Raw genomic sequence first — 25003 nt, 5'->3', positions numbered from 1 at the left:
ACATCCAGACTGCTGTTATAGAGGGCTCCAGACTACACATCCAGACTGCTATTATAGAGGGGCTCCAGACTACACATTCAGACTGCTGTTATAGGGGGGCTCCAGACTACACATCCAGACTGCTGTTATAGGGGGGCTCCAGACTACACATCCAGACTGCTGTTATAGGGGGGCTCCAGACTACACATCCAGACTGCTGTTATAGGGGGGCTCCAGACTACACATCCAGACTGCTGTTATAGGGGCGCTCCATAGTACCAGAATACACAGTCACTTTGATAATATAGGGGGCGCTCCATTACAGAGAGCTCAATTTTTAATTACCTTTAGGATTTCATTATCATCCACCAAAGAGAAGATTTGAAGTTTGTCACAATACAAGGAATCATATCTACTTTACTCGCGCGTCCTTTATAGTCAGGGCTTTTTAGCTATTTATTATAACCTGATTCTTTCTCATGTATTATCCTGCCTTACTGTTCTTTCATTTTTTTCCTCTTTAGTTATCCAGTTTGGGTTCGTCACGCTGTTTGTTGCCTCCTTTCCTTTGGCTCCGCTCTTTGCACTGCTCAACAACATCATTGAAGTGAGACTTGATGCAAAAAAGTTTGTGGCAGAGTTGAGAAGACCAGATGCCGTCCGAGCTAAAGACATAGGTAATTGTGTTACTATGTTATTGGGGGTAAATATTAGGAATGCAGGTTGTGCAATGTATCTTAAAGGGACTATTACCATTAAGGATTGTTCATCGTATAATATAAGTATAGCGTGAATTGCGTAAAATTTTTCAAGATCTGTGATCGACGTCATTCAGTAAAAAAACGAATTGCTTTCTACTATGGATACAATATGTCCCGGGCATGTTATGGACACACAAGACCGAGTCTGGATAATTGTACTGTAATGTAACTAGTTGGGCAGCTGTGTGCCCATCTGATTTTTGCCCAGTGTAGATTTTCCGTCCCTCACCATACTTTTCTTTCCTTTTTCTTCTTTTTTCTTCATCCGCTCTTTGTTACTACAGTTTATGTATAAACATTGTTGTTGGGACATTTAGTTATAATATTGATTTATTTTTCTTTTTTCTTTTCTTTTTATCTCATCTATTGTTTATCTTTGTTTATTTTATCTTTATTTTTTCTAGTTTTTGCTTAAATTTCTCCTTCTTTTTATCTTTCTTTTCCCTCTCTCCTTCTTCCTTTTCTTTTTCTCCTATTATTTTGTCTTCTTTTTCTTCTTACTTTCTTCTTTCCTTTTTTTTTTTCATTTTCTACTTTTAATTTTTCTTCTCGATATACTTTTTCTTCCGCTTTCTTCTCCTTCTCTTTCCTCTAACTTTTCTCCTTTTCTATTTCTCCCTGGTTTTTCTTCTCTCCTCCTTTGTATTTTCTTTCTTTTTCATCTCCTTCTTCTACTGTATCTTTCATTTTTCTTTTCTATCTTCTTTTTCTTCTCTTCTTTCTTTTTCACCTTTCAGTCTTATTTTTTTACTATGCCACCTTTTTTGTCTCCATCTTCTTCTTCCTTTCCTTGTTTTTTCTGGATATCTTTTCTTCTGGATATTTTTTCTTCTTCTTTCTTCTTTTTTCTTCATCCACTCTTCGTTATTACAAGATATGTATAAACAATATTCGTGGGATATTTATTTATAACATTGATTTATCTTGCTTTGTTTTTTTTAAAATCTCTTTTATAGTACTGTCTTTTTTTCCTTCTCCCCTCCTCTTGCTTAAATTTCTCCCTTTTCTCCTTCTTTTCCTTCTCTATCCTTTTCCTTTACTTTTTCTCCTATTTTGTTTTCTTTTTTTTTAAATTTAGGTCTGTGTTTTGTTTTTTTATTTTTCTGTTTTCATTACTGATATTGAGCCTGATGAAAAGACTACTTCGGTCTTTTCATCAGGCTCAATATCAGTAATGAGCCTGATGAAGAGACCGGAGGAGTGTGGAATCGTTGAAAGCTGCTATTTGTTACCATCTTTTCAGTTAGCCATTAAAAGGTCTCAACCAATGAGGATGCCCACATTTTAATATTTTTCTATCTGACTAACATGGTATATTTTCCATATCATAAATCAAGTAGTATGGTTATTTTCTCAGAAAAGAGCAATTTTATGGGTCAGTACATTTAATGTTTGCGAAAATCAAACCATCCCTGACCCTGTCCAAGGACGAAATATGGGTCATCAAGTTACTTTGAAAATAGAGATGCATCCAACACGATGACATGACGGATGGATAAAATAATCATAAATGCAAAAAAAAAAGTCAACTAAACTACAAATCAATCTTGACCGTATTAAGTTTCTGCACTACCACTGCATTGTTCACGGCTGTTATTCCTTCTTTGCGTATTTTATACCTATACTAACATATGTTTCTTAACCTTTTTCAGGAATTTGGTACAATATTTTGAGTGGAATTGGGAAATTTTCTGTCATTATCAATGTAAGTAGTTTCTGGCTGGTTTTGATTGTTGGGTTGGGCACAGTCACTTACTGAGTTTCCATTATTTAGTTGTTCTTCACTCCTTGAATCTAATTTTACTTTCTAATTACTGTATTTGGGGATAATTATACATAATTGGTGTGAATTTGAACTGCGGGTGTTTTATGAGAATTAAACGTGATAAATACGTGTTGTTTCATTAATGTAAATTGTCATGGATAGAGTTTAGGAAATCTCCCAAAATTCAATTTTGGGCAGATTCACTCAATTCGGAGAAAAGGTGAATTTGAATTGTCTTCAAAACTTTTTGTACAAATCAAATCTGCCGGAAAGGGGATAAAAAAAATAAAGTTATTCTCCCCTATCCTCAGTCCTCACCTTACCTGTTTCGCCACTGTTGCTCTCCATCTGGTGCTCTAAACATCTCATTTTTGGGCTTTTTCTTCTGCTTCTTCTGATGACAAGTCCTCACGCGGACATGTGGGGTGAGACGCAGGTTATTGACGGAAAGAGCAGAAGGATGAAGAGGGATGAACAGAGTAATGGGTACGGGACAGGTACAAGGAGACAAGGAGGGCCATGGAGAGATAATGGTTTTTTTTTTATCCATTTTAGGCCATCAGAATCCAGTAAAATTGTGGATTTGTGCAAATGGACAAGAGATTTGTTAGAATCTGTATTTTGGGGGAAAGTGGTAGCAAAGTCGATTTCTTTAGAATCGATTTACTCATCTTTAGTTATGTATGTTAAATTCATTCTTTAATGCTTTATCTAAAAATAAGCCTTACTCGCCCTCTCCCGCTTGAGCACTGCCCCCAGTCTTTGACATATTACACCAGTGTCGTCAAAACTACAGCATGTGACCACTGCAGCCAATTACTGGTCTTAGCAATCATGCCGATGTAGTCCCATTGTACCATATACTTCTGAAGGAAGTGTCTAAACTGCTGTGTGCACAAAGACTTAAAGAAGTAGTCTACGAGAAAAGGGAGTCATCCTATCTATTTAACCAGAGTGGAGGATCATCCCAAACAATGGTCCTTCCTTCCAAGTATAAGATCAGCACCCTCTGTGATTGGCTTAGAATTAAAGGGTTGTTCCACTATTTTGACTTTGATGATCTATCCATAGGCTAGGGCTTCAATACCAGATTAGTGAGGGTCTGCAATACCCAGCTGTGTCCATTAAACAGTTGATGGAGCTGTGCTGTTCAGCTCCACAACTACTAATATCCAGCCACCACCAGAGATGGTGCCTTTCAGCTCCACAACTACTAATATCCAGCCACCACCAGAGATGGTGCCTTTCAACTCCGAAACTACTAATATCCGGCCACCACCAGAGATGGTGCCTTTCAACTCCGAAACTACTAATATCCAGCCACCACCAGAGATGGTGCCTTTCAGCTCCACAACTACTAATATCCAGCGACCACCAGAGATGGTGCCTTTCAACTCCGAAACTACTAATATCCAGCCACCACCAGAGATGGTGCCTTTCAACTTCGAAACTACTCATATCCAGCCACCACCAGAGATGGTGCCTTTCAACTCCGAAACTACTAATATCCAGTCACCTCCAGAGATGGTGCCTTTCAACTCCGAAACTACTAATATCCAGCCACCTCCAGAGAAGGTGCCTTTCAACTCCGAAACTACTAATATCCAGCGACCACCAGAGATGGTGCCTTTCAACTCCGAAACTACTAATATCCAGCGACCACCAGAGATGGTGCCTTTCAATTCCGAAACTACTAATATCCAGCGACCACCAGAGATGGTGCCTTTCAATTCCGAAACTACTAATATCCAGCGACCACCAGAGATGGTGCCTTTCAACTCCGAAACTACTAATATCCAGCGACCACCAGAGATGGTGCCTTTCAACTCCGAAACTACTAATATCCAGCCACCACCAGAGATGGTGCCTTTCAACTCCGAAACTACTAATATCCAGCGACCACCAGAGATGGTGCCTTTCAACTCCGAAACTACTAATATCCAGCCACCACCAGAGATGGTGCCTTTCAATTACGAAACTACTAATATCCAGCGACCACCAGAGATGGTGCCTTTCAACTCCGAAACTACTAATATCCAGCGACCACCAGAGATGGTGCCTTTCAACTCCGAAACTACTAATATCCAGCGACCACCAGAGATGGTGCCTTTCAACTCCGAAACTACTCATATCCAGCGACCACCAGAGATGGTGCCTTTCAACTCCGAAACTACTAATATCCAGCGACCACCAGAGATGGTGCCTTTCAACTCCGAAACTACTAATATCCAGCGACCACCAGAGATGGTGCCTTTCAACTCCGAAACTACTCATATCCAGCCACCACCAGAGATGGTGCCTTTCAACTCCGAAACTACTAATATCCAGCGACCACCAGAGATGGTGCCTTTCAACTCCGAAACTACTAATATCCAGCGACCACCAGAGATGGTGCCTTTCAACTCCGAAACTACTAATATCCAGCCACCTCCAGAGATGAGGGTGCCGGGTGTCAGACCCCATTGATCTGAAAGGCAACCTCACATAGGGATACTAGTAATGGAACAACCCTTTAAGAGAACTGTTATGTCATATCTCTCTACTGAAAAGAATAGCTGGTCTACTTAATACAAACATGAGTCAAAGTCACCCAATTTCCCCATTTTTCAACATTTATAGAATCTGTCATGTGAACGGATGATTAACTGTATTCACCAAGTCATTTTTTTGTCTTCAGGCATTTGTCATATCTGTCACATCAGACTTCATCCCTCGTCTTGTGTATCAGTACATGTACAGTGAAAATGGAACCATGCATGGCTTTATCAATCACACCCTCTCATATTTCAATGTCAGTCACCTGAAACCTGGGACCCAGCCTGGAAACTCACAGTTTGCTCCAGACGTTGTATTCTGCAGGTAACGTCAACCGGCTCTTTATATGGTTTCTGAAATTTAGGATGGCATCTAAAATTACCTGTTCGGGATACTCTCTACTATCATTAATTAAAACCATATATAATATATTCTGATTTTATTTCACATAAATAGTGCCACTCTTTTTCATAGGTCATGTCTGGTATTGCAATTCAGCTGACCACTGACCTGCTGTACCAGATGCAGCCTGAGGGCAAAAGTGGTGATTTTTCTGAAAAGCTTTTTTTACAGAAAAAAACAATAAGTGTGTATAAATAAATCAATCAAAAATCCTAACAGAAAAATACCACACTTTGATAGAAGATAAAATATATTATTTATTGAATAGCTGAAAAAACACGTCATAGTATCAAAATTATACAAAAATTCCAGGGTGAAATTAAGCAACGCGCGTTTCGCACATTGCTTCCTCAGAGGGCACATAGCAATGTGTCATATAGCCTACAGAGGGAAATTAAGCAACTCGCGTTTCACACATTGCTTCCTCAGAGGGCACATAGCAATGTGTCATTGTCATATAGCCTTCAGGGGGAAATTAAGCAACTTGTGTTTCGCACATTGCTTCCTCAGAGGGCACATAACAATGTGTCATATACCCTCCAGATATAAATTTAGCAATTCGCGTTTCGCACATTGCTTCCTCATAGGGCATATAACAATGTGTCATATACCCTCCATTTTTGTACCACTTCAACCAAATTAATTTAATTGTAGCGCTGCGGAATATGTTGGCGCTATATAAAATTATTATTATTATATATTTTGTAAGATATTCAATAAATAATATATTTTATCTTCTATCAAAGTGAGACATTTTTCTAGTAGGATTTATTATATACTTTTTTTAAGAAATGTAGCAACAATGATCACAAGGGTCCCTAATGCCTCCCTGGATGATTTAACTTTCTAGCAAAAGTCAAATTTAAACTTCCAGGTTGTGGGTTCCCTGGATGAAGAGTGGGATCCCACAACTCTCCTCGGCCCTCCTGTCTGTGAGGCTTCTATGATCTTGAGAGAAGAAAAGTTACAAAGAGCATCTCTCACTCTGGAGGACCCAATGTATCCTCAGTTTACAGCTGATCACCTTATGATTTTTCTGATAGTTTTCAAAAACTTCTATATAAAGGAAATTAGATTATTCTGCAGCCATTCCCATCTCTCCACTGATAGCTGCGTGTGAAGGGTCTCTGTAGTGGGATCCACATCTATCACATACATAAATGTATGAGATATGAATAAACCTCTAATTTTTTGTGGGGTTTTTTTTTCATAATTTTGTCCAAAATTTAAATTAATGAAATTTTGCAAATCACTTTATTAGGGGATTTGTATTCATTCCTGTAAAAAAATGTATGTAAGTGGCTTCCAAATCCCTGCTTTTATCAGAATATTCACATTTAGAGTACAGATGATGGCAGTGAAAGCTCCCATTTGGAGTACAGATGATAGCAGTGAAAGTTCCCATTTGGAGTACAGATGATGGAGGTGAATGTTATCATTTGGAGTACAGATGATGGCAGTGAATGTTCTCATTTGGAGTACAGATGATGGCAGTGAAAGTTCTCATTTAGAGTACAGATGATGGCAGTGATGTTCTCATTTTGAGTACAGATGATGGCAGTGAATGTTGTCATTTGGAGTACAGATAATGGCAGTGAATGTTCTCATTTAGAGTACAGACAATGGCAGTGAAAGTTCTCATTTGGAGTACAGATGATGGTAGTGAAAGTTCTCATTTGAGCTGCAGATGATGGCAGTGAAAGTTCTCATTTAGAGTACAGACGATAGTAGTGAATGTTCTCATGTGGAGTACAGATGATGGCAGTGAATGTTCTCATTTTGAGTACATATGATGGCAGTGATGGGTCAGCCCCTGCCTCCTCCTCTGAGTGTTCTGCTTATCAAAATAATCTCATGCAGCCGCTTATCCCCAGGGTTAGTGAGACAAAAGGGCTGAGCTGACTCATCATTGCCATCACCTGTACTCCAAATCAGTATTCTCTGATATCAGAAGCAGACAAATAAACTAAATAAAAACAGGGATTTATTTTACAGGATGATTTGCTAAGTTTTCTAACTTTCCATGATGAACAAAATTATTTAAAAAAAAAAAAGAAAAGTTTACTTTGAATTATATAGATATGGGATCTCAAGGGCAGAAAAAGGGACAAATCACTTATAGCAATCATAGATTCTAAGGAATAAAGTTTCTCCTTGAGGAGCACACCAAGTTTGTGTAAGGAGACTTATGGGCCTGGGAATTTAAATATGCAAATCACCTCTTCAGACTGGTAGAGGACTGTGTTGGGCTCACTTGGTAAGGTGGATCCACAAAGCCTCAGGTCCGGGTGGGTACTGGGGCGTTGGTGCAGCAGATAGGAATCTTCTTGGGAGTGAGGACTTGGCACACTGTAGACGACCGGAAGATGATAGCATTTGAAGGGAGACATGGCAAGTCCAAAGCTGCACCCAAGGAAAGCTGAGGAACCTCAGGCGTAATACAGCAACAAATGTTCAATATGAACAGAGTCCAACAACAGAATATGGTTTATTGCAACCAATGGGTAAATCCAGGAGGAGAATTTGCAAGACGTTCATGAGCAAAATAGAAGGCATGCAGAGTCGCAAAGGTAAATGGAGACTCGGAGCTGATGGTGGAGCACACCAAATAAACCTAATACTGGACTAGAAATCTTATTCCTAAGACACAGACGTGTGTGCCTTAGTGGGCCTTAAATATGCCTAGGGAGATGATGTCATCGAGCCACGCAGGGCAACTTAAAAAAACTTGACGTGGAGCGCAACAGAGGGCAGCAGACCAAGGGGAAGGGAGCAGAGCTCGGAATTCCCAGAACAGGTGCACCACAGACTAGAACTCTAGTGCCACCTAAAAGTCAACATCGACCCATTATGAGGCCTTAAGAATTCCAGCAAATTTATGTAGCTTAATACTTAGTTTTTGTCTGCTATAAAGCAAATTTCTGGCACTGCTGTAGCGATTCATTCCCCCCCTATAAAATAATTTAATCTTCTGTTCCTGTTTCTCTATCCTACATTGATACTTGAACCCCTTTGCTTCTAAGATAAGTCAAAGTCCTATTAATTTGCTTTCTACAGAGAATAGCGAGCTCCGAGAGACTATGACTAATTTACAGGATCGGCTCTTTTTCACTAAAAACAAAAATTAAAAACAAAAAAAAAAAAATCCCTCAACATTTGTTTCTTAATCCTCTTTTATAGGATTTCAAGTGACTCCAGACCGGACGGTGTGTCGGCTGACGAGACTATAATTATAATTAGGTTTGAAGTGATGGGTTTTGCGTAGATTTCTATAATTAACTTCAAGCCTAAATTGTTCCACGGGGCCACCGCCTGTTTTCCGCAAAAAAAAAAAAACACGTGACCAGTCTTCTACACCTACATTAATTAAAGTAGCAGAACAATAATACTTGTGACTCAATCCCTCCAGGATAAAGCATATAAGACACACTATTAAAACCATCTGTCGAAAAAAAAACGACAGCGCGGAGTCACCGCTTGATGTTGAAATTTTTCTTTTAAATTGTTTCTCTCAATTAATATCACGTTAACAGTAATTTCCTATGGACTTAGGCAGAAAGTGCATGAAAGCCCCGAACTCTTTACGATACCGTATAGACAAAACGAACATTTAGAATTAATGTAACGCCGTTAATTTGGGCAAAATTAAGTCAATATGGTGGGAAGACGTTTGCCGATTTGCCTACCTATGAGGCTTGCTCCTCTCAATTTTGGAGATTTCAGGCTCATATCGATTTCAGATTTAGTACTCTATTCCATAATATAACATTATCTCAGTAAGGAAGTCACTTTCCGTAGGGATGGAAACTTTAAAAAAAAAGGGGATCCTACCCAAAAGTCCCCCATCAATGACTTGAAGTGAAGAGCCAGTGTTTCACGTCTTTAATACACAAACCATGCTCAGGTTGCAATGCTGGTATCCTGACCAAAGCTATAACATTGTCCTACTAAGTCTCTTTCCGTATGCCCTCTTGGGGCTAGAAACTTCATAAAAATGGTTCCTAAGCGAAAGACCTCCATTAACTGTTTCCTCTTGAAGTATAGTTTAATGAAAAATTTGGGCCAGCAATTCATCCAAGCCACCTGCCTGAGCTGCCAATCGATCAGGGGTTCACCACCCCTGACAAGCAGGAAGCCTGGAGACCAGGGAGAGGTGGGCTACAAGCTGAGAACAACCCTTAGCATCCACCTATTACAAGGTTGGGGCATCATCTTCTCCTAGTGATTACATTTGATCACTGGGGATTTCTTAAGCCAAGCCCACTGCGATCAGCTGATTGCTGACCATACTTTATGTCCTTGACAACCTCTTCATCTTGAGTAACCCAAATAAGAGGTTTTCGAGGACTTAAATATGGAAAATATAGCATTAGGTCCAAAGACCAGCAATCAAAGGGTCCCTTGATGGTTTACTAGGTACAGAAGCTGGACTATGTGGACATTTTTGAAAATGCTAGAAATGGGAAAAAAAAACATACTCACCTCACCGATCCCTTGCCGCTTCCTTTCTGATGCTGCCCGATTCTCATCAGGTCCTTCTTCCAACTGCAGTGATGACTTCCCATCACAGGAACATGTGATCTGGGCAGCCAGTGATTGGCTGTGGTGAGCCTCTGCTGCAGCCAATGATTGATTGTAGTGGTCACGTCTCCCAGGACATGACATCGATGGGTAGTAGCAGAAGCATCTATAACATTTTAAGAAACCAAATTCACTTTCAAGACAAAGACTAAGTAACCTTTTAATAGTTTTTTACATTTTTATATAGATATTCTGTAGGCACACACAAACCGCAGAGATTGGATACAATAGAAAGCCTATGGCGTTCTATTTCATCCGTACTCTTCTCATTGCGCTCGCTCGGGCAGGGAGGGACCTCAAGAATTAGGCTCTCACTGATCTGTAGACATGGAAAGTGACAACAAAATATAAAGAAATGATTAAAAGTTTAGTCAATCTTTAATGGCCAGAAAAAGGATAGAACAATAATATTTAAACCGTAACTGTTATTTTGGGAGAACTTGCAGCAGAATCAGGAGAACTTGCAGAAGAATATTTGTGTCTGCCTCCAGCTCCTCCGTACTCCTCCCATAGAATCTTATCAGTACAAACTGTCATCTCTTATCTCAGTAATGGGAAAATGTTTCTCTACTGAGCACAGATTTTACTCATTTATTGAGAGTAAAAGATCAGTCGAGGAGGAGAAAGAAGCAGATTTCTCTGAAAAGATATATTACAAAGCTACATATTTTCATGTGTACTATTGATTTATGAAATAAAAATTAAAACGACAGTTACACTTCAAGTCCTGGAGGACCCTTTTAGTCCCACTAGCCCAGGCCGATACCGATCGCAACTTTAGTAGGCAGAGAGAGAGAGGGAGCCTCCCTTCAGATCAGGGCCACCGCGATGTCATTGCGATGGTCTGATTGTCAACTCGAGGTCGTAATGACGAACTCCAGGTCAGCCAGCTAAGGCAAGCCTGTTAGACAATGCTGAGAGCATGGTCTAAGAGGCTTCTGTCGGTGCAGCACTGACAGGTATAATGCATTGCAATGCTGGTGCATTGCAATGCATTATACCAGCGATCAGAGTTATAAAGGTTAAAGTCCCATAGAGGGACTAAGTAAAAAAAAATTTAAGTTTAAAAAAATAAAAAATATTTTTTTAAAAAATCCTAAAATAAATAAACAAAAAAAAACTATTAAACCAATACGTAAATTTATGTAAACAAATGCACATATTTGGTATTGCCGCATCCGGAAAAACCCAATCTATAAAACTGTTACACTATTTAACTTCTTCAGTGAATTACAAAAATTCTTTTATAAAAAAGTGGCAAAAAAACTATGCTTTTTCACATACCGCTGAAAAAAGTTGAATAAAATACAATCAAAAAACAAATATAAATTAAAATGGTATTGCTGAATACACCATCTTGTCCTGCAAAAAACAAGGTGCCATACAGCTCCGTCAGCGGAGAAACAAAAAATTTATAGCTCTTAGAATATAGCAATGCCAAGCCAATTTTCTTTCTATAAAATTGGCAAAACATAAAAAAATGATAGAAATGTGGTATCGTTGTAATCGTACTGACCAAAGAATAAATCTGCCTTATCAATTTTACCACACGTGGAGCGGCATAAGAAAATGCAATTCCTGAATTGCTGGTTTTTGTTCATTCTGCCTCCCAAAAATCTGAATAGAATGTGATCAAAAAATGGCATGTGCCCGAAAGTGGTACCAATAAAAAAGTCAACTCATCCCGCAAAAAACAAGTCCTCACATGACTCTGTTGGCCGACATATGGAAAAATTATAGCTCTCGAATTATGGTGATCACTTATACTGCACGAGGAATGGCATCAAAATAAATTAAACCAATTCTTCACCTGCTGTTGATTTGTTCATTCTGCCTCCCAAAGATTGCAAAAAGGCTCGGCGCACATTTATCCTGCGCTGTACACTGAACACTTACACCTGCGTTTCTGTGTGAATCTCTGAAATAAGTGATTTAGACTGAACCCCTGAGGAAGATTCCTTCTAATGAGGCAAGTGGAGGCACCGTGGACGCCATCTGACCTGTGATCCGGCATTGTCCATCTTTTAAAGCGTGCATAAAAGTGCAGTTGGCCACAGTTTTGTGCACCTATGAAAAGAAGGACACCGCTAAACAGAGGGGGTCACTTGTGGGGGTTTATGCTGTTTTGGCAAGTCAGGGGTTCTTTAAATGTGACATGGCATCCACAATCTATTCCAGTCAAAATTGAGCTCCAGAATTCAGTTAGTGCTCCTTCCCTTCCAAGCCCTGCTGTGCGCCCAAACTGGAGTTTTCCCCCACATATGGGGTATCTGTGTACTCAGGAGAAATTGGCAACAAATTATGTGGTTCATTTTCTCCTATTACCCTTGTGAAAATGAAAAATTTGGGGCTAAATCAGCATATTTGTTGGAAAAAAGAAAATTTAATATTTTTCCTTGCACATTGTTTTAATTCCAGTGAAGCACCTGAAGGTGTATTAAACTTATTAAATGTGGTTTTGAGCACTTTGAGGGGTGCAGTTTTTAAAATGGTTTCACTTTTGGGTATTTTTTGTCATATGGGCCCCTCAAAGTCATTTCAAATGTCATGTGGTCCCTAAAAAAATTGGTTTTGTAAATTTTGTTGGAAAATTGAGAAATTGCTGAGGAACTTTTAACCCTTCTAACTTCCTAGCAAAAAAAATATGTTTAAAAATTGATGCTGATGTAGAGTAGAAATGCTGCGCATGTTATTTAGTAACTATGTTGCGTGACATAACTCTCTAGTTTAAGAAGATGACAATTAAATTTTTGAAAATTGCGAAATTTTAAATGGAAAAAAATATATTGCAAAAATCCTTAAGTTGGAGAAGCCCCTTTGGTTACATAAAGCCTACTTCTCAGCCAAGAAATCCTGTTCTAGACACTCATTATCTCCATGCTTGAGCGCAACTGTCTGAGATATATGCTAACATTTATTAGCACCTGTCATGTTTATTGAGGCAGGTAATTACATTTATCTGTTGCGCCGACATACAGGGAATGAATGACATCTCGTTTAGACAAGAACTGTCCTGCGCGTCTTTCAGCCTCCAACCAAATGTACATTTCAGATGAACTTAGCCTTCTTTGTGTTTTCTGCCAAGTTCAGCCATGATATCATTTTTACATGTCGTTTCCATATCCTGCGCTGCGTAATACCGTGTTATAAACCACTGGTCAGGATGAGGCACGTTTTGCGTGACGTTATGGGTCATACACTAGTTAAGTACTTGAAGACATCTAAGTAGGTTTATTGGAGAGTTCGGCTCATTTTTTAGATTTTCTTTTATTTTCAGTAAAATAAAATATTCAAGATTTTTCCATTGATTTGGTTGATCACCTTACTTCTACTTAGCTTGAGATCAAGGATTTTTCCCTCTTTCTGGGATTCCCAGAAAATTCTTATTTTTATTGATTAGGACAATGTCACATCCTTCAAGGAACGGTGTCCATCCAATTTTTCTTCTACAGCATCTACGGATATGTATACATTCAAAAGAGACTTGAAGTTTCTGACCCCAATGCAAAATTTGTAACAGGGCTCTCACCTATATTTTTGTCATTATTGGACAGGTGTCTATGTATGTGACAGAAGGGTCTTTGATCTATTGTAGGAAGTGTGACCCTCCGCGTTACCCAATAGAGGGGAGCCCTTATTGTGCAGTACCCTATAATGTATATATGTCCAAATTGTAAATTTAGAAAGGCGTTGGCAAGATAAGACAACTACTTTAATGACTGATCCATTATTGTCCCAGAATTAGAGGGCCCAACGCCTGTCTTTCCCTGGTGAACCAGGTCCATTATAGTGGTAAATTCTCCTTGTTAGCTACCCTACACATTATCTCTTGTTAGCTTACCTAAACTTTGCCTCTCCTTATTAGTCATCCTACACTTTGCCTCTCCTTATTAGCCATCCTACACTTTGCCTCTCCTTGTTAGCCACCCCATACATTGCCTCTCCTTATTAGCCATCCTACACTTTGCCTCTCGTTCTTAGCCACCCTATACTTTGCCTTTACTTAGTAGCCACCATACACTTTACTTCTTCTTGTTAGTCACCCTACACTTTGCCTTTCCTTCTTACCCACCGAAGTTTGCTTCTCCTTATTAGTCACCCTACACTTTGACTCTCCTTGTTTGAGACCTTACACTTTGACTCTCCTTGTTAGTCACCTTATATATTGCATCTGCTTGTTAGCCATCCTACACTTTGCCTCTCATTCTTAGCCACCCTATACTTTGCTTTTACTTAGTAGCGACCATACACTTTACTTCGACTTGTTAGCCACCCTACACTTTGCCTTTCCTTCTTACTCACCCAAGTTTGCTTCTCCTTAGTAGTCACCTACACTTTGACTCTCCTTGCTTGACACCTTACACTTTGCTTCTCCTTGTTAGCCACCCTATACATTGCCTCCCTCTGCTTGTTAGCCACCCTACACTTTGCCTCTCCTTATTAGCCACCCAACACTTTGCTTCTCCTTGTTTGACACCTTACGCATTGCCTCTCCTTGTTAGCCACACCATACTTTGCCTCTGCTTGTTAGCCACTCTACACTTTGCCTCTCCTTATTAGCCAACTAACACTTTGCCTCTCCTTGTTTGACACCTTACACTTTGTGTCTCCTTGTTAACCACCCTATACTTTGTCTCTGCTTTTTAGCCCCTCTACACTTTGCCTCTCCTTATTAGCCACCCACAACTTTGCTTCTCCTTAGTAATCACTTTACACTTTGCCTCTCCTTTTTAACCACCCTATACTTTGCCTTGTTAGCCAACTTGCACTTTGCCTCTCCTAGTGAATCCTGCTTTGAGCAGGGGGTTGGACCAGATGACCCAGGAGGTCCCTTCCAACTCAACCATTCTATGATTCTATGATTCCTTGTTTAGCTACCCAAAATTGTGACACATAGAGGGGATTGCTTTCTTTTATCACTTTCATCTGAGCAGATAAGGTTCATTGTAGCAGGAGCGGCTGATAGTTAGTGCTCTACATTTTGCATAAAAAAAGAAAAGCTCTTGTTGCAGACACCCTTTTTTAATAGGATATGGACAGTGTTTGCCAAGATGAAACAACCCATTTAATAGCTGTGGGGATCTCAGAACTTAGTGCCTGTTTTACCCAAGTGTCTCAGGTTTATTATTGCAAGAGACACTACTTTTTAGCCATCCTCCATTTTGCCAAATAGAGGGGAGTTCTTGTCGGAAACACTCTTTATGATGTCCGTATATGCAGATCAGCAGCAAGAGCCATTGCAAGTTGGAGACCCTTCACTTTGCCTTATAGAGGGGAATCCTTGTCGGTGACCCTCTTTGTGACATCCAAATGAGCCAATCAGGTCTATTGTAGTGTAGGCTTGTTATCGACCTTCCACTTTTCCTGATAGTTGGGCTGGGGAGCTCTTTTCGGGACCCCTTTATGATGTTTCTATCCTTAAATAGTGGACATGGAAAGGTGTTGCTGTAACGAAACAACCCATTTAATATTTAATCCAATGGGTCAAAGAATGGGAAGACCCATCAGTGATCACCTTTCCTCGGAGATTTGGTGAAGATTCTAGAGGTCATCAACATTTCAGACGTTGAAACATATTCTGTAATGATATGTTGAGCAAGTACATAAGGATGAATTGTCCACTTATTAAAATAAAAGCGGAAAAATAAAATTCCTGAACGTCGTTCATCCTTGCTACATCTGTATTTTGTTGAAAGCAAAATTGCCCTGATCAAGAGATTAATTGAAGTAAACAATTTTTTTCTTTCCGAGGAACCAAATCTTCTGTCTTGATTGAGACTCAGATAGGATTAAATTATAATTGTACCATCTCCTAAAAAACCTATGCTCAATTTCATTTTCTCTCTCTGTAGATATAAGGATTACCGAGAACCTCCTTGGTCTCCGAATCAATACGACTTTTCTAAACAATACTGGACGGTCTTAGCTGTGCGTCTCGCTTTCGTCATTCTTTTTCAGGTAAGTGTTCACATACTAAAGGCCCCCGTCAGGTGCGGACACAGACATAAGACCCTTTTTTATTTATTTATGACGCTATTTTTTATTTATGACCCTTATTGGGCCCATTTTAAAGTAGGAAAGAGTAGTGGAGAAATCCTTTAATACATTTCTGACAGTTTTCTACAATTGGATCCCGTGTGGGCAATGTTTTGTGAGAAAAATCTTCGGCAGCATTCATATCTCTCCTCTACCTATAGTTTGCTATAGTGTATCATTGCAGGTAAGAAGTAACAGCATTTAGCCCATGCTAAATAATTCCTGAGAGAGAATTGGTCGACCACAGTCCTGGAGCTAAGGGGCAAAAAATATCCTTCTGTCTTATGTGATATGAGCAATGTCATGGATAATAATTAATGAATTATTCCCACGTTAGTAAGTTATCTCCTATCATCTGATTCATGGAGTCTAACGGCTAGGACCCACAGTGAACCCGAAAATGTGGTTTGGAACCCTAGGAACTAGGCTTCAAAGACCTGTTTTGAATGGAGCAAAGGTGGTAGCATGCGCAATCACTGCTTTGTTCTGATTTTGTGTTGCAGGGTCCCATTCTTTGGATCGTTGTGGGTCCCATTGGTTGTACCCACAGCAATCACTAAGCTATTACATATACCGTCGAAACTATATAACTTAGAAACACAAAAGTTGCAAAATTTGGCTGATTGCGGTGTCATTTTCCTGCGGTTGGACCTCAGCGATCAGTTAGGGACATACTTACTATGTAGAGAATAACTTCAACTAGGGAAAATTGTAGCTATTAAGATTAGTTCCTTCTCTTACCCAACATGGGCAGTGTGAATCTACCTGTTGTCAGTTTCCATCCACACTGATATCAAACAAGAAGACCATCCTTGGCCAAACATAGCCCTAGGTGGTCGGACATGGTGATATGACCCAACATCAGGAGTGGTTTCCTCTTCTTATATTTTGCTGCCTCTTGACATCATGTATCTAACTCTAAGTCTATAGTCTCCTTGGCTGCCATGTGTGGAGCTTTACCTCCAAGTTTTTGTATCTCTAAACAAATCACAGCTCATTTTGTTCTTGGTGATGTGACCGTATCTTTACACTTTTACTGACTTACCGAATGCCTTCAACAAATCCATCATTTGCAAGTGTTTTTAGATTTATGGTCCCATTAGTATATTCGCTCATTAGTGCTCTCCGATGAAATATGTAATTATTGGGAAACTGGAGCAAAGAGCACTGAACCCAACCAAATGAGTCAGAAACCACAGACATCTCAGGAATGATTGGCGACAATTACATTTTGGCAGCCATTCACAATCAAATTTTATGAATCGAATAGCTCTTGTGAAATCTCTTAAATCGTAATTGGGACGGTTTCATGTTATTTGTTTTAATTGCAAAAAAGTTTTAACCTGAAGTTATCTAGATAAATAGCTAATGCTAGTACACAGATAGTATAGTTAATGGCAGTGGTGTAACTCGAGTCCGATGGGTCCCGGTGCAAAATTTGGACCTGGGCCCCCATCTGTATGTTTGTCTGATGTATCGTTGTAGCGTTCCAGATCTTGTGAAGACATACATGTTCGCCCTCTCATGTAACTAAAAATATCCCTGATTGTGGCCCCTTCCTGTAATAATGTCCCCCATCCTGTACCCCTTTCCTATAATAATGTCCCCATCCTTGCCCCTTCCTATAATAATGTCCTCCATACTGGCCCCTTCCTGTAATAATATCCCCCATCCTGAGCCTCTTCCAGGTATAATGTTCTCCGTCCTAGGCCTTTTCCTGGTATAATGTGCCCCATCATCAGACGTAACATCCAGCTGAAATAGCTGCTTGTGCCGGCAGGCCCCACTCCCGCATGGGCCCGATCGCGGTCACACTCTCTGGTTAATGGTCATCCAGTTTTTTGGTTACAGTACAATTATGTTTTCTACTAATAGTAACTGTCAACAGATGTGGTTACCCCATGGGGCATACCTATGAAAAGTAAATATGTATTGGTATGTAGAATACTTATTAAAGGCAACCCTAAAATGGGCCAAAAATTGTCAACATAATTTAAAGGAAGAATTCATTTTTGGTGGGTGGATACTGAATTCTCTCCTCTTCCTACATCTTTGAAAGGTTATTAAGGTTTTCTGTGACCTAATTAACCTACAGACGTGTCTATTCTTGCATTCTCCCAAATTTCGTCAAAGGGGTCCAATTTCTCACTCTACAAATTCAATACATTTTTGGTGACATGATGGCAAATCACTCAATGCTCTGTATTTCCCATCACATTTATTTTGTGGTCACAAAGAAGCACATATAACATTAACATTTCCTGGCAGAGTATCACAAAATCATGTTGTTTTTTTTTCAAAACTGGTCATCTCACTTTATTCATTTTGGGATATGTCAAGCTAAAATGGAATATAAGGAAGGACACACTTACTTATGTTGAACCAGTACATCCAGGGTCAGTATGGCCCATCATAGATATACCAAAGAGTCATCCCCTGGACACAAGTTCTCAAATAATGGTGGGCTCAGAGCTCCAGCAGAAGACAATTGGACGTTATGTTGGAGCCAATCATTTCTCAATGAGGTTTATTTTTTATAGGTGTTCACAAATAACCAATTTAGAATATTTTTAAACTCTTGATTATCAATTATTGACTGGAGATGAGCAAGAGAAGAAATTTTTTTCTCCACTGATTCTCCAAAAATCTATTTTCCATCAATTCTTTAATTCACTACAAATCTTGAACCTGCTAACTTTATCATTGACGTCTTGGTGGCTTAGCAACCAACCGGTTGACATGCAAATTTATAGAAATATTTATCGAAATTGCACATCAGTTACCAAGTTTTGCACTGAAGCATGGCAACCAATCAGACTATTTTTTTTGATTGTCATTCCTCCACCAGAAGGATAAAAGCTTAAAATTGATTCATTGGAAAGGTTCAGTGCACTTAGCAGAGGAGTTAGCGAATGAACGCCATAGGTAATTAGGTAGCACAGACCTTGTGATTGTACCATGAAAATTTTCTTTTTCTTCTGCTTTCATGATTGAACAACCACATGTGATTCCACGGAAATACAGAATATCGTACTACTCCTTTCTTCTATCGTAAAAATGCCATACTCGGAAGTCTGACAAGTATCTGTGTATCAAGTGAAATATAATACCATCTTTAAACAAAAGCTGGATACCGCCAGATCACAGACATCTGTTTCTGACTATAACTAGTCATTTGCATATAATTAGCTATAATCACCAATTTTTAAGCAACTGCATTAAGGAAAGTTTAGAAGGCTAAATTTAAGGCTATTTCAAGCTCAACGTCTCAGTGAAATTACTTGGGCATGGAGGCCAAAAATCTTCTAATCAGCTGCCAACCTTAGATGTTAGTGAGAAGGATGAAACTCATGTAAGATATATGAATGGTTAAAGTCAAAACCGAGGAATCATTAAAAATATAAACATTGTCATTTTTTTTGCAGGCTACATTCCTTTTTGTTTTTGGTCTAGCCCCTTGAATGTGGTCTTTGGAGGCCATGCCCTTTTCCACACCAGTTTCTGACCAATAAATGTGTTTTTTTTGGACATCATACCCCTTTCCATATCAATTTCTGCCCCTATAAACATGCTTTTTACAGGCCATTCACTATTTCATGGCCCATCCTCATCGCATGGATATGCAACACCACAATGCCATGTATATTGCTTTTAAGGAGGCTTCTGTGGTGGCCAAAAGATATGTGTCAATTCTTCTGGTAGCCTAAGAGGTCTTTCCTCTGTTTGAGAGCCACTAGGATCTTATGGGAGAGTTGACAAATATGGTTATAGCTTAAGGAAGAAAAAAAATATATACTAAATGCCAACATTATTTTGGATAGCTTTGTGAATCTCATTACACAGATACATTGAGTTTTTAATATTTTTCGGTCTAGGAAATCACTTTTTCTGGTAACTCAATTTAGTCATTTTTTTAAGGTCATCTATAGACCTCAGTTTACTATTGTCTTATGGATTGTCATAGTGGTCTAAGGTTAAAGTTTCTACTAGAAAAACACTCAGCTATAAAATTAAGTTAAGGTGAAGTCATTAGGACAAGAACTGTGTCTAAGTGAGAAGATTAAAACCAACTTGGGTTAAGGGCAGTGTTGAGTTTAAGACCAGTCTCATTGTCCTAGAAATAAACCTTTATATTCAATACATGTCTTCCTGACAGTGGCTTTTTGTTGGTCAAAGGATTGTGACCAACTTTAATTAGTCAGAGTTTTAGGTTTGCTATAGACTTTGGGTCAACCATGGTCAGCTATGTGGTCTACTTAGACTTCGGGTTGCTGCTAACAAACACTACCATCCATGATAATCAATTGAAGCTGTTGCTCAGTGACAAGATTTAGTAAACTTGACCGAAAGGGGGTGTCATGTCTTCTCATCAGTCTACCACCAATCTAACTTACATGCTTAAACCTGTCCTCACAGATCTTTATTTAGAAGCTGCCACTAGTGATGTCCCATAGCGGCACATGACCATTTCAGAAGATCAGTGGCCTCAGTGGTCCCATGTCATTCTTCTGACACTACCTCTATGAAACTTTGTTTCAGGATAGCATTGCTCTTCAGAACTTGCTTCAGATTTTCTTAGTTCATCCTTCAAGAAAAAAAAAATCTTTAATGCTCAATAATTGGTGTTGTCTACCAAATAGTCAACTATAGACTTTGGATTCTTCGTGGACTAATATGTGCTCAAATTGATCTACAGGTGATTCTAACCGTACCTAGATTTTACTCTGATTTTCTGGTTATTGTTTCTAGAATAGCTCTGGCTGCCATAAGAATCAATTGGTGCTGGATTTTGCTAGGGGATAGGATTCTGACCAACTTTATTTAGTCAACGTTTAAGGTCAACGATAGACCTTGCACCTACTTTTGTCTAACATGGTCACATTAGTCTAAAGAGGTTTTTGAGTCTTGCTAACACCCCCTTAATTATCTTTTGACAAGAGTAGATGATTAGTAATAGAATAATGACTGATGGTTTTAATGGTGGCCTTCAACGTAAAAACACTATGCTTTGGCAATATTGGCCTATGTGTGATCCTATAAATTGCCTAGAAGGACAGTGTTAGCATAAATATTAATCAAGGATTCTAGCTTTTGCTTACTGTTAGATAATGACCAAGATAGTCTATGTTTAAAGGGGTTGTTAAAGAATGATTAGATGGGGATAGCCTCTTTTCAGGATCCTCTTTGCCAGAGTGGACAGTAGTTACAAAGCGAGGGTGTTCTCTCTTTCGGACTCTCCCACATTTTAAAAGAATCCACTGATTTCAGTAGACACGATGTAATTCTTAAGAGTGGTCTAATTAGAGATAATTATAGGATATCCATAAGATATGCTATAAATGTCTAATAGATGCGTGTCCCACCTCTTAGACCCACACTTATTCCCAGAGTGGTGGTTTTGCCCAGTCCCCAGTTCCACCTGGCATCCAACCAACCATGAGTGGTGAAGTGGCCGCACATACATGGCTCTCTCCCTTCATTGCCATTTGATTTCCAAATACAACCTCTAGGATTTGCATCTATCAGACATTTATAGCATATCATGTGGATGTGCCATAAATATCATATATTGTGAGACAACCCCTTTAGTTTCTACTGTGGTGGGTGTTATAGGGAAAGTAAATACTTACTGCCAAGTTTCCCCACAGCTCTGAGCAGGGGAATTATTTTTGTGCTCTCGTTATTTTGTCTTGATATAGCTCAATTATGCAAAAGGTTTAGATGGAATTAGAAAAATGTGGCTGATTTCTTACAGAAACAGCGCCACTCTAGGCAGTGTGTGGAATTGCAACTAATCCCTATTCTTTTAAACTATTAAATAAGAAACGCAACCAGAAAAAAATGCTAATTCAAGTAGTAGTTTACTCTCTGGGAGTATTTAGACTCCTTAAGAATGTTGGCAGGGGTGTATTGCTAATAGCTGCAGACCACACAGCTGCTGCGGGGCCCGTGAGTTGGGGGGGTCCTATGCCCTCCACCTCTCATAGCACTTTTAAATGTATTGGCATCCAGGAGCAGCGGGAGAACGAGGAGAAATGAATATTTTTTTTTTTTTTATCAATATGTACATTATGGGGGCCATAATATTATTTGGAAGGCTATGTGGGGGCCATTATATTCTTTGGAGGGCTATGTGGGGCCATTATATTCTTTGGAGGGCTATGTGGGGCCATTATAATAATTGAAGGACTATGTGGAAGCCATCACATCATTTGGAGGGCTAATTAAGGCGCCATCATAATATTTGAATGGCTATTTGGAGGGCCATCATACTATTTGGAGGACTTTGTGGGGACCATCATACTATTTGGAGGGCCTTGTGGGGGCCATCATACTATTTGGAGGGCTTTGTTGGGACCATCATACTATTTGGAGGGCTATATGGGGGCCATCATACTGTTTGGAGAGCAATGTGTGGAGTCATCATATTCTTTGAAGGGCTATGTGGGAGCCATTATGCTATTTGGAGGGCTATTTAGGGGTCATCATACCAGGGCTATTTGGGGCATCATTATACTGTTTGGACGGCTGTGTGGGGACCAGTTATACTGTTTGGAGGGCTGTGTGTTTGACATTATACTGTTTGAGGGGCTGTGGAGGTGCAGTTATTATTATTGTTTATTATTATAGCACCATTAATTCCATGGCGCTTTACATGTTTAAAAGGGGTATACATAGCAAACAACAAGTACAATAATATGAACAAAAACGAGTCGGCGACTGGTACAGGAGGAGTGAGGACCCTCATAATCTACAAGGGATGGGTGAGGATACAGTAGGTGAGGGTAGAGCTGGTCGTGCAGCGGTATGGTGGAGCGGTGGTTACTGCAGGTTGTAGGCTTGTCGGAAAAGGTGGGTCTTCAGGTTCCTTTTGAAGGTTTCCACGGTAGGCGAGAGTCTGATATGTTGGGGTAGAGAGTTCCAGAATAGCACGGGAGAAAACAGTTATTTTGTTTGAAGGACTCTGTTGTGGCCATTATACTGTTTGGAGAGCTAGAGGGGGCCATTATATTGTATGTAAGTCATTAAACAGTGTGGAGGGTTGTGTGGGGTCCTTCATACTGTGTTGAGGGTTGTGGGATGCAGTAAACTATATGGAGAGCCACCATACTGTATAGATGGCCATTATACTCTATGAAGGGCCATCATACTGTGTGTGGACATCATATTGTGTGGGAGGGCTGAATTGGCCATCATACTGTGCTGCGGTCACTGTGGGGGAATTAAACTTTGCAGGGATGATAATGTAGACTCATCATACAGTGCTTGTGGAGAGTACTGTGGAGGAATTCACTGTGGGGTAAAAATTACTGTGTTTGGGGGGCACTTTTGTTGGCATCATACTTGATTGGGGCCATGAGTGGGGCATCTTAGTACGTGGAAGTACTAAGGCACTTCTAAAGGGGAAAAATTACTTTTTAAGGGCTACAAAGTTGTAAGGTACAGTATGCACTTATGTGACCTGGACAAATATTTTTTTTTTTGAGGGGTACACAATTAAGACTTCTACTATGATTTCTATGTATGTCCCTGATTATTGATATAGAGATGATGTGAATTTATTCAGGTCATTGTTGCAGCAGGACATACATGTGACAGTGTGCTAAACGAAAGAAGAGCCACAGATGCCGGCAAGCAAGAGGCATTTCTCGCACTCCCAATGTTGAATCTATTCGCACCAACTCTAGTTGATACCCATCGTTGGACACTCTAAACTCATCCAACAACCCAATCCATATGACATCTTTTCAATTTTTTACATAATAGTCTTAAAATGTATTTGCTAAAATAAGATGAGATCCTCATAGTTTACGCTACGTCTTAACATCTTCCACTATGTCTAGAGATTCATCCAGTCCTGTCTAACATTAATAACCATGTCTAATTTTTCCTGTTTCCTTCAGAACCTGGTCATGTTCTTGAGTGCGGTGGTGGACTGGTTCTTTCTAATATTAATAACCATGTCTAATTTTTCCTGCTTTCTTCAGAACCTGGTCATGTTCTTGAGTGCGGTGGTGGACTGGTTCTTTCTAACATTAATAACCATGTCTAATTTTTCCTTTTTCCTTTAGAACCTTGTCATGTTCTTGAGTGCGGTGGTGGACTGGTTAATACCCGACATACCAAAGGACATAAGTGAACAAATCAAAAGAGAAAAGAGTATGATAGTCAATGTCTTCTTGAAAGAAGAACATAAAAAACTCCAACTCATAGAAAACTTTATCATGCACGACAAACAACGTGGCAAGACGGAAAACAAGGGCCGACGGAGCCGAGCAGCCAGCTTTTGCCAGTTCAGCCGAAGCCAACGTGGCAGCTTTACGTCGTTCAGCTCGCACCACACGGACGTGTGACCTCGCCGCCCCAGGTAGACATGTCACAAAAAAAAAATCTAAATGCATGTACGATTAAAGCTTAGAACGTTGAAATTGGAGATGGAAGAACATGTGGAATGGAGGAGTAAGGGGTGAAGGAGAAAACAACCCTTAAATTTCTCGTAAACGTCTCCAAACGATCTTAAGCAGGCTTTGTAATATTTAAGGAACCGTCTGGTGCAACATACGGCGCAGACATGCTTAAGTACAACGGAGTACTATAGATCTCCAGCAGCTCATTTACTGTAATGTGTGTGGCTACCACAGAGCTGAATACAATGCATGGAGTAGGGAGCAAAGTAAGACCACATTTTTTTTAATTTTTAACCATAGGACTAGCCGAGCTCATTAGTTTTTTTAATGAGCGGACTTCTTTAAATTGTGTGAGACCGTTTCCTATATGACGCGCGTTAACGACAATCTTGCTGCAGTGCTTTTTAAAAGATGATATGATGTAAGCGTTTCTGTACTCGAGTCACACACTAGACGCCGCAATCAGAGGCATAACTTTATGTAAATAAAAAAACATAAATAAAATTAAATCTGTATCTTTAATAAAAATAAAAAAA

The 25003-nt window shown here is 39.6% G+C and overlaps 1 protein-coding gene across 2 annotated transcripts in view; it reads left to right on the top strand.

Moving 5' to 3' along the window:
- The window catches only part of ANO2 (anoctamin 2), a 381234-nt gene extending 356237 nt beyond the window's left edge, over positions 1-24997 (top strand). For both annotated transcript variants that reach the window (XM_073649311.1, XM_073649312.1), the window contains 5 exons: positions 504-656; positions 2393-2445; positions 5183-5364; positions 15876-15981; positions 24132-24997. In XM_073649311.1, coding sequence (XP_073505412.1) covers positions 504-656; positions 2393-2445; positions 5183-5364; positions 15876-15981; positions 24132-24413 — 776 coding nt within the window. In that variant the 3' untranslated portion in view covers positions 24414-24997. The remainder of the gene's footprint in view (positions 1-503; positions 657-2392; positions 2446-5182; positions 5365-15875; positions 15982-24131) is intronic.
- Positions 24998-25003: the final 6 nt, after the last annotated feature.

Source organism: Phyllobates terribilis, unplaced genomic scaffold, assembly GCF_046119375.1.
Source record: "Phyllobates terribilis strain yellow unplaced genomic scaffold, ASM4611937v1 Scaffold_10__3_contigs__length_209671492, whole genome shotgun sequence".
Taxonomy (NCBI): domain Eukaryota; kingdom Metazoa; phylum Chordata; class Amphibia; order Anura; family Dendrobatidae; genus Phyllobates; species Phyllobates terribilis.
The sequence above is the reverse complement of the archived record's forward strand: the minus strand, read 5'-3'. Positions and strand labels throughout refer to the sequence as shown.